The sequence below is a fragment of the Sinocyclocheilus grahami genome, unplaced genomic scaffold (assembly GCF_001515645.1).
Source record: "Sinocyclocheilus grahami isolate Dianchi unplaced genomic scaffold, SAMN03320097.WGS_v1.1 scaffold1170.1, whole genome shotgun sequence".
In the NCBI taxonomy this organism is placed as follows: domain Eukaryota; kingdom Metazoa; phylum Chordata; class Actinopteri; order Cypriniformes; family Cyprinidae; genus Sinocyclocheilus; species Sinocyclocheilus grahami.
The window spans coordinates 253717-264888 of NW_015506349.1; the positions used below are offsets into that span (position 1 = coordinate 253717).

The following is an 11172-nucleotide window of genomic DNA, read 5'->3' on the forward strand; positions in this document are numbered from 1 at the left end:
CTGATGGGGGATGAAGATGACTGGACAGAAGGAGTGGCTGAGGACCGAGGAGAATTAAGAAATGCACAAAATCCAATCAAAAATTAAAAGCCTCTTTGTAAGGGAGGCTGGGCGGGACCAGCGAGTCAGACAGATGAACAGAATCAGGCAGGCTTAGGCGAAGCAAAGTCTCTAACTCTCCAAATTGAAAAAGAGTGTCCAAGTCCAGTAAACAATCACTCTCAGTGGCGGGAGGGTGGGCGGCACTCACTTCCATTCCCTCGTACTCCACGAGAATTCCCTCCGGCACGTGCGGTGTTGCCGGCTCACACACCTGGTCAGACATGGCAAGCTCCGGTTCCGGGGTGATGTCCTGCTCGATCGCTTCTCTTGGTGTGGGCTCAAACATCGCGGTGGAGGCGGGCTCTTCTCCGGTGGGCTCTAGCTGTAGTTCCTCACAGCGGGGTGGTGACTGGCTGGGCACTGGGTCTGGAGTGGAGCTGGTGACGCCCTCAACGGTGAAGACTGATCCACAGGAAACCAGCACTCACTCCACATACGTAGTCAGCAAAGCTCCCTCGAGGAGGTTCCCCGGACAACTGCGCTCTAGTGGTGTTGTTAAGTCCCACTTTGTAGAAAAGTGCAGAGGCAGTCGTCCAGGAAAGTGGTCTGGTGGGCAAGACTCAGAAATTCCTCCAGGTGCTCCTCAAAGGAGCGATCTTCCTGCTCAAGGCACAGCAGGGTGACAGCGGCAAAATGATCCATGGAAAAAACAAACAAAAACATTGACAAAACGCAAATAAAGCAGGTTAAACAGCGCCCCTTCTTTCTTTCTTTTTGGGTCCAGTCTTCTGTCACAGTTACATGTATTAGACGCACGAAGACGAAGAAGGTGGTTATTAAAGTCTTTAATCCAACACAAAGGGTAACATAAACACAGACGAGACCAGACAAACTAGAACTGAACACAGGAACTTAAATACACAGACCAAACAAGGATAATTAACTACACACACCTGAACAGAATGACACAATTAACTCAATGAAGGGGAACGGTGCATGAGGAAAACAAAATCAAAACTGAATGACATGTGACAAAATTAAATTCAATAATATTTAATTTATTCAATATTAACGCACTCAACTAAAATATTTTAAATATTTGATTAGTTTATTCAAAAACATCAGTTGTCATATGGCATGATCGCTTAGTACCTATAAACTGTAACTATGATCTAGATTCAACTATACTAGTGTATTTAAATCATATCTACATTTTAACAGCAGGTTTACTTTTTGAGCAATTTTTTAATGCTACACATTATAAGTAAAAGTATATCAAAGTATATCAAAATATCAAAAGTTTTTCAAAGGGCTCAATGATTGGATTTCCTAATTTCAAGAGCTATATGGTTATTATGGAATTTGCTTATAATTTACTGCATTTCTAATAAAGAAATACCACTCTATTTTACTAATATTTCTACATATTTTTTAATGCAATAATATAACACATTAATTTTAAATATAACGTTCCCCTATACTTGCGAGTGGCGGGCTGTGATGGCTTAAAAACTTTCAAACAATCACAACTTATTCTATACAGTGATTCGAGAAACTTACTCAAAAAGTCCTCTGATGGAGCTGATGATGCGGGGGGATGTAGCTGAAGCAGACCTGAGAGGAAAAACAACAACTTGACACCATGATAACAGCTATCGAGACTTGTAGGGATCGCACTAACTTTCATAAACTGAAGATGCTGATTTCATTTTCCAGCAGGATTTGGCACCTTCCCACCTTCCCAAAAGCCCCAAAAGTTGGTTAAATGACCATGGTGTTGGTGTGCTTGACTGGCCAGCAAACTCACCAGGCCTGAACCCCATAGAGAATCTATGGGGTATTGTCAAGAGGAAAATGAGAAACAAGAGACCAAAAAAATGCAGATGAGCTGAAGGCCACTGTCAAAGAAACCTGGGCTTCCATACCACCTCAGCAGTGCCACAAACTGATCACCTCCATGCCACGCCGAATTGAGGCAGTAATTAAAGCAAAAGGAGCCCCTACCAAGTATTGAGTACATGTACAGTAAATGAACATACATTCCAGAAGGCCAACAATTCACTAAAAAAAAATTTTTAATTGAAGTATTCTAATTTGTTGAGATAGTGAATTGGTGGGTTTTTGTTAAATGTGAGCCAAAATCATCACAATTATAAGAACCAAAGTTTTAAACTACTTCAGTCTGTGTGCACTGAATTTATTTAATACACGAGTTTCACAATTTGAGTTGAATTACTGAAATAAATGAACTTTTCCACGACATTCTAATTTATTGAGATGCACCTGTAGGTTACTAATGATGCTGTATTTTTAAAAACTGATGGACATATCAAAAATGATTTCCTGGGGTAATCAAGTGCATGCCTCAAATGCTACAGTTAAAGCTCAAAAAGCCCAAAACATACCTTTAAAATAATTACTGTAGTAGTTACCTGAAAAGTGGTCCATGGGATCTCTCAAACCTCTGTGAAGACTCACATTTAGGGGATGATGGTTTAGAAGGCGACACATTTCCAGACTCTCTGACAGGCAAAAGCAAAACAATTAAACTCTGATTAAAAACATGAAAGATTCTAATGATCCACATGTTGACTTTATCGGATTGTTTATGCTGCCCTCAAATGCTGATTAAAGGAATAGTTCACTTACAACTGAAAAGTCTGTCATCATTTACTCACCCTCATATCATTCCAAACCAGCATGACATTCTTTCCTCCGTGAAACGTAAATAAATAAATGACAGTGCATTCTGTAGCATTTTTCCTTTTGTGCTTCACAGAAGAAATAAAATTATAAGGGTTTGGATTGACATGAAGTCAGATTTACACTGCGGTGTCGCTTTATACAGCCGATACTTACTCATTAATATTCACATTCTGACTGGCAGCCATCTGAAGCTCTTTGTGAAGACTGGCCTCTCTGGCTCTAAGAAAGAAGAGGAAATGTGATCAAGAAGGATGTGGTGTTTATGGAATGAACAAAATTTGCTTTCAAGATTTAGGAAAAAAAGAACCTACAAATTATTTGCCAGCAGAAATACCACAGTAGCAGAGAGAATGTGTTCAGTGAACTATGAAATATGGCCCTTGTTTAACAAAACACCAATTCGTTAACTACATTAACCATCTTCTAACCCACTGAATTTAAAAAAGAATAATAATAATGTTTCAACTGTTGTTTGACATGGTCTCTGTGTCCTTTGATCCTTGTTGACAGATGTTGCATAAGGTACAGTAACCCCATAAAATATTTGGACACTAATAACAATGTAGTAGGCTACATTTAGCTCCCACAAAGTTCCCCCAGATATTACAATTATGTCATAATTTAAAAATGCAGTGGTGGAAAAGGCCAACTTTCGCTGGGGAGACTCCAGCTTGGAAAGGGGCGGGGGTCATTTTAGATGACCTTTCAGATTTATTTAATTATAAAACCATTTATACTCTATAATAACATTAAACATATTTAATATTTTCTCTAAACCTTCTTGGATATCAAATCAGGCACCCTGCAATTCTGGCCAAATGAAAGATACGTTATGTGTGAATTGCACGTTATAATGTAAGCATCATTAATGGCCCCTTATGTTTAAAAAAGAAAAAAGAAAAAAGATTGATTAGTGAAATAAAAGAATGATTTAAGAAAAATTGAGAATGATTAGTAATTGTCTCTAATTGGCCTGATTAGCTAAGCCCGCAAAACACTTCTTATTTAGTGTGGTACAGTATTGTATGATTTGTAGATTATATTTAATAGTTTACACTTTGCATAAACATTTGCAATTAGTTTTTAAAAGGTAACATTACATTCTCCAGGACTTTACACTTACATTTCTTTATAGGCTACTTCCAAAAAATTACAAAATTAAAAAATTAGGAACACCTTCTGATCAATGAAAGAAATTAACCAGTGAAGGCAATGTAAGGCGATATTTGACTCTGTAAAGTGTAAAGTTTAACTTTAACAAGTTTTTTTTTCTAGCTTTATTAAATGTATGTCATCTTTTGTGTCAAAAAAATATATATATTTATAAACTTTTATCAAAACTCAAATTAAAACAATAAATTCAATTAAAATAATAATATTCAATCAGGAAGAATACGTTAACAGTCAAATGAAATCAGCATCAACAATTTATCTTTTCACTAGGAGGTGCACAGAAGAACGCAAATTAAGGAATATTTACAGACTTAAATGAGACTCAGAGGTGAATATATTTAAATGAGATATGAGTTATGAGGTTAATGTTTTAAATATAACGTTTTGAATGTAGAAATATTAAATGATTTAAATAACTCAATTTATACTTTAAAAACTAAACTGAAACCGCCAGTTTGTCACTGAATCATTCATTCAATCGATTCGTTCAAACGGCTGAATCATTTAGGAGCGAAGCAAGTGACTGTGGCTGTGTCCGAAATCGCCCCCTATACCCTTAAATAGGGCACTATTTGAGGGGACAGCCATTTTTATTGGTGTCTGAAACCATAGTGGACGTTCTCGAATGCACTCATTCAATCCCACAATGCACCGCAAAAACTAGTGTACAACTGGTGCATGCTCAACGGCTAGAGAATACCCATAATGCACTGTGAGAGTCACGCGCCGAATGAATTCCCGCATCTCGCCAGAAGATGGCGCTCGCAGATGAATAATCAATTCGTTCATATTACAAAGTGCTCATCCATGGCGTACAGCATAATACAACACAGGTATAAATTCATTGTAAATTGATTATTAAATTGTTTAATTAGGGTTTGTACATATTTTCCATGACAGAGTTCAAGATAAATCCTTTAATCTTACTACTGGAGCTCCCAGTTTGCCAGTTTCAAATGATTATTAAACAGCAAGCACCAACTATGCAAAAGCGGCAGTCCTTCCGGTGTACTCAGTGTCCGAATTCACTCACTCATTTTCATTCACTCCTTGCAGTGAACTGAATTAGTCCCCTAATGTAGGGAATAGTGAATGAGGGTATAGGGGGCTATTTCGGACACAGCCTATCTTTATGAATGGGTCATTGAATCACTGACTCACTAGATTTGTTCAAAAACGCAGATTCGTTCATAAACTAAACACCGCTGTGTTTGCCTGGAGATGCGCAGTGGCTCGACTGTATCTTTGTGTGGAACTATTTTCATTGACGAAATAGAGCACAATCAGACAACGGTGTTCCAAAATGTAAGTCACTTTTGTATAAAATCAAAAATATATAAAACTTGTATAAATTCAATATCACATTTGCCAACTCCCTTTATAATCATTCAGAAGCTGTCACTCGTCTTAGTTCATCGCAATCTCGCTAGCTTCCGTTATAATTAATGAAGCTCTCTACACTGCACACTGAATCTATTATTTACACTTTGTTTGTTATAATGAGAGGATCTGAGTTTAAAAGGTAACATTACATTCTCCAGGACTTTACACTTACATTTCTTTATAGGCTACTTCCAAAAAATTACAAAATTAAAAAATTAGGAACACCTTCTGATCAATGAAAGAAATTAACCAGTGAAGGCAATGTAAGGCGATATTTGACTCTGTAAAGTGTAAAGTTTAACTTTAACAAGTTTTTTTTTCTAGCTTTATTAAATGTATGTCATCTTTTGTGTCAAAAAAATATATATATTTATAAACTTTTATCAAAACTCAAATTAAAACAATAAATTCAATTAAAATAATAATATTCAATCAGGAAGAATACGTTAACAGTCAAATGAAATCAGCATCAACAATTTATCTTTTCACTAGGAGGTGCACAGAAGAACGCAAATTAAGGAATATTTACAGACTTAAATGAGACTCAGAGGTGAATATATTTAAATGAGATATGAGTTATGAGGTTAATGTTTTAAATATAACGTTTTGAATGTAGAAATATTAAATGATTTAAATAACTCAATTTATACTTTAAAAACTAAACTGAAACCGCCAGTTTGTCACTGAATCATTCATTCAATCGATTCGTTCAAACGGCTGAATCATTTAGGAGCGAAGCAAGTGACTGTGGCTGTGTCCGAAATCGCCCCCTATACCCTTAAATAGGGCACTATTTGAGGGGACAGCCATTTTTATTGGTGTCTGAAACCATAGTGGACGTTCTCGAATGCACTCATTCAATCCCACAATGCACCGCAAAAACTAGTGTACAACTGGTGCATGCTCAACGGCTAGAGAATACCCATAATGCACTGTGAGAGTCACACGCCGAATGAATTCCCGCATCTCGCCAGAAGATGGCGCTCGCAGATGAATAATCAATTCGTTCATATTACAAAGTGCTCATCCATGGCGTACAGCATAATACAACACAGGTATAAATTCATTGTAAATTGATTATTAAATTGTTTAATTAGGGTTTGTACAGATTTTCCATGACAGAGTTCAAGATAAATCCTTTAATCTTACTACTGGAGCTCCCAGTTTGCCAGTTTCAAATGATTATTAAACAGCAAGCACCAACTATGCAAAAGCGGCAGTCCTTCCGGTGTACTCAGTGTCCGAATTCACTCACTCATTTTCATTCACTCCTTGCAGTGAACTGAATTAGTCCCCTAATGTAGGGAATAGTGAATGAGGGTATAGGGGGCTATTTCGGACACAGCCTATCTTTATGAATGGGTCATTGAATCACTGACTCACTAGATTTGTTCAAAAACGCAGATTCGTTCAAACTAAACACCGCTGTGTTTGCCTGGAGATGCGCAGTGGCTCGACTGTATCTTTGTTTGGAACTATTTTCATTGACGAAATAGAGCACAATCAGACAACGGTGTTCCAAAATGTAAGTCACTTTTGTATAAAATCAAAAATATATAAAACTTGTATAAATTCAATATCACATTTGCCAACTCCCTTTATAATCATTCAGAAGCTGTCACTCGTCTTAGTTCATCGCAATCTCGCTAGCTTCCGTTATAATTAATGAAGCTCTCTACACTGCACACTGAATCTATTATTTACACTTTGTTTGTTATAATGAGAGGATCTGAGCTCGAATGACTCCGCACTGAACAAAAACTGCATTCTGCTTTCACGATCTGTTCTGTGAGGAGCAGAACGCGCAGCGATAGAGAAGCATTCAGGTATTATGTCCAATCACAAAAGACGGCATTACGCATCTATCCATAGTCACTAATATCCCGCTACATTTATGTGCAGAACTGGGATCGCTTTCATAGTCTTTTGAAAGGATAAAATATAGAAATCCCTTTGATTTCCAAAAAAACCTAAAGGTTGGAACTGGAACGCCACCCCCCTCGAAATTCACTCCCTGGACTCCGTCCCCCTGCGTTCCCCCCATTTCCAGCCCTGCCCTTATGTCATTCCAAACCAACTTTCTTGTGCAGAACACAATAGCAGATATTTTAAATAATATTTTTGCCCATACAGTGAAAGTCAATAGGGTTCAAAACAGCAGCGGACCACATTGGCTTTTCTTCTTTTTTTTATCAAAAACAATAAATAGAAAATTGTGTTCAACAGAAGAAAGTCAGTTTTGGAAAAGCATGAGGTTGAGTAAATTATGAGATTTTTGAGTGAAAGAGTGCATTTTTTGGGGATTTGATTTGGTCATTCTAATGGTGCAGCAATTCCACATTTCACCTCTGACCTCACTCTCTTCTCATTGTGATGGTTCATGCGGACAGCAGCCTGCTGTTTCGGAAGGATCATGTTCTCCAGGATCTCTGAGCTGCGGAGTTTCTCTTGTCGGTACGTGCTCTCCATGTTCCGGTGCTGCTCCAGCAGAGAATCATATTTTTGTTTCAGAAGTCGGTTCCTAGTCTGCACCTCTGCCACGCGTTCCTGAAGCACGCTGTGCTCTGACGCCAAAACACTGAGATGGTTTTGGACCTCATACAGCCTAAAAAAACAAAACAAAAAAATCATTACATACTGTACATGCAACGATCCAACTTTTCCAACATTTTGGATATTCAGGAAATCAATTAGCAACATTATACATTCCACAGCCTACATCCAGGCCAAGCTGAAAGTCTACAGCTATAAAAAGGAATAGTTAATGGAAATTCTGTATTTAATTAAATTTTCATCTAAAGAATGGAAAGAGATGAATGGGAGAATGTCCCAGGTCTTTTTTTTCTATACAATGAAAGTAGTATCTTTCACCTGAATCCATATGTTAGAGCTTTGTGACCAAAACTTACGATATTATTCATTAAAGGGATAATATGATGCGATTTCAATTTTCCCTTTCTCTTTGGAGTGTTACAAGCTTTTGGTGCATAAAGAAGATCTGTAAAGTTGCAAAGACTAAAGTCTCAAATCCAAAGATATATTCTTTATAAAAGTTAAGAGTCAGCCACGTTTATATATGTATACATATAATTTATCTGCATCAAACTGACTTAAAGGTAGAACTTGCTCTGCACGTTTTCACTTTTTACAGTCTAACATTAAAGGATTTTATGACTCAGAGTAAAGGTTACCTTGACCCTGATCCCAGAATGCCTTTGGTTATGAGGGCTCTTTGCTTGGACTTTTCCAGCAGACTGTAATCTAGAAGAAGAACAATAAGACAAACTACAGCGTTTGAAAAGAGGCCAGCCGATGTCTACATTCACTCCAAGTGTGTTTGTTAATAAGACTTTGTTACTTGCACTTAAGTGTCAAGATTCACAGTAGGAGTGAGAACTTGCACGACTCTGAATTTTGTTTATATCGGACTTAAAATATGCAAATGAGACCACCTTTAGTCACATTTTTATATTCTGTTCTCCATAATTTAACTGAAATTCTTTCTATTTTGTGTATAATATTAATAAGCCATAAATATTTTATAATAATTAATTGTATTATATTGTATCTTTAGGTACTTAATCATATATAGAAATTGTATTTAATCAACCATAACCAGTGTTGGGGGTAATATATTACAAGTAACGCGAGTTACGTAATCAGATTACTTTTTTCAAGTAACTAGTAAAGTAACGCATTACTTTTTAATTTACAAGAGAATATCTGAGTTACTTTTTCAGATAAGTAACGCAAGTTACTTTTTTTTTTCAATTTATTGACCAACAGCTCTCCCGTCCCCATGTTGAGAGAAATCAGAAGATGTTACTGTAGCTCTAAAATAAATACGAATATGCATTAATTCATCTCACTCACACAAAAACACACAGATTCAGTATTCCTCAAAATGAATAAAAATAATGCAACTCAGAATATGACGCGAACCTGCAATAATTAAACATCATTTATGTATTTAATCCCATTCTATTAACCAATGCTTTCGATGATCCAGTTCAAGCGTACTAATAAGCACAACTTACTCTAGACAAACATTTGCGTGTCTTTGTTTATTGCTGAAGTGTGTTGAAATTTCTTCTGCATTCTACTGTACTTTTCCTTCAGCCTGAGGCTTATTCATTTCACTTCTGGTGTGAAAAGGCTTTTATATTTGCCAAAAATATAACTTTTTCATTTTAAAAACAAACAAGCAAGCCCTGTCCAGATTTTAAAAGTAACGCAAAAGTAACGTAACGCATAAAAAGTACCTAAGTAACGTAATTAGTTACGTTTTTATAGAGTAGCGCAATATTGTAATGCATTACTTTTAAAAGTAACTTTCCCCAACACTGACTATAACGGCAATAGATTTATAAACTGCATCCAAAACAACAGATTCTTCTTATTTTGCATGATAAAAAGTTGCACTGCATGGCCTAAAAAGTTCAATCATAAAACCATGTCTTTAAAAGAAAAGCTTACATGACTCTATAATATCCTGGAAGACGCTCGTCTGGGTCCTGTTGCGATATTTCAGCTGTCTGATAATGTGACGCTTCCATGTTTCGCTCGGTTTAAGTTCAGAGTTCCTCGCGCGCTGCGACGCCGCCATAATCATAAATAATCATATTAAAACAACAACAATAATCTACTTTCTTAGACATAGTTCATGGATGTACGCCCCGTCATCGGACACTATAAGTATGTTTTCCATTCCTGTGAAGCGCACAGGAAAGCGGCAGAAAGTGGGTTGAGGCGTATGGCAAGCCGTTTTAGCATTAAATACTCCTTGCTGTACTAGTCATAATTTAGTTTTGACTAGTCAAAATTCCAATTCCAGATATCTATTCTGCAATTTTGACTCGTTGTAATTGGAATTAAGATATCTACAATGTGATTATGACTAGTCATTATATGCATTGAAGATATCTACAATGTTATTTTGACTAGTCATAATATACATTGGAGAGATCTACAATGCTATTACGACTAGTCGTATTGTTCCATTGACTTCCATTGGAAAATATTTTCGGATATCTACAAAAGAGTTTTGACTAGTAGAAATTGTAATTAAAGATATCTATAATTGATTTTGTACTAGGCATAATTCTAATTAGAGATATCTCAAATTACAATTCTACTAGTGATAATTAAATTAGAGATATCTCTAACTGAATTAACACTAGTCAAAATTATAATTCAAGATATCTCTAACTGGTGTTTGACTAGTCATAATTATATTGCAGATATCTTTAATTCATGATTTCTTAAAGATATCCAAAATACATTTGTAGATATCTGAAAGTAATTTATTACTAGTCAAATTACAGTTGTAGATATCTTGAATTGGATTTTTGACTAGGCAAAACTTAATAAGAGATATCTTGAATTGGAATTCTTCCTAGTCAAAACTCATTTAAAGATACCTGCAATTTAATTATGGATATCTCAATCTGATTTATGACTAGGAAGATCTTTCTTTGGAGATATCTGCATTTAGCTTTGTGACTAGGAAGAATTTCAATGTAGATATCTGGAATTAACAATGTGACTAGTCAAAATTCCTTTATAGATATCTAAAATGTGCATGCAAATGCACCTTTGTTAAGCCCCACCTTAAACATTTTATTAACCAATCCTACCTTGGAAACTGTTGTCATCCGCCATTTTGTCTAAGAGTTGTATAATAAAAGTCCTGCGTCTTTGGGTCATTTTAAACTGTTTTATACAGAAGTAATTCAAAAGTATGGAAATAAAAATGTAGCTCGAGCATGTGTAAAAGTGGTAGACTACACAGAGAGGACTCAGACAGGCTTTTGTCCTATTCTATATCGTAATGTTGAGACGTGCGTGCTGTGGATTAAATTGTGTTAG

General features: G+C 36.2%; 1 protein-coding gene across 1 annotated transcript in view; it reads right to left on the reverse strand.

The window, feature by feature from the left end:
• LOC107567569 (autophagy-related protein 16-2-like) overlaps positions 1 to 8185 on the reverse strand; it is a 30404-nt gene extending 22219 nt beyond the window's left edge. Inside the window, exons 1-6 of the mRNA XM_016253259.1 lie at positions 8176 to 8185; positions 8010 to 8043; positions 7658 to 7909; positions 2902 to 2967; positions 2475 to 2564; positions 1603 to 1656 (exon numbers count right to left, since the gene is read on the reverse strand). Coding sequence (XP_016108745.1) covers positions 1603 to 1656; positions 2475 to 2564; positions 2902 to 2967; positions 7658 to 7909; positions 8010 to 8043; positions 8176 to 8185 — 506 coding nt within the window. The remainder of the gene's footprint in view (positions 1 to 1602; positions 1657 to 2474; positions 2565 to 2901; positions 2968 to 7657; positions 7910 to 8009; positions 8044 to 8175) is intronic.
• Between the last annotated feature and the right edge of the window lie 2987 nt (positions 8186 to 11172).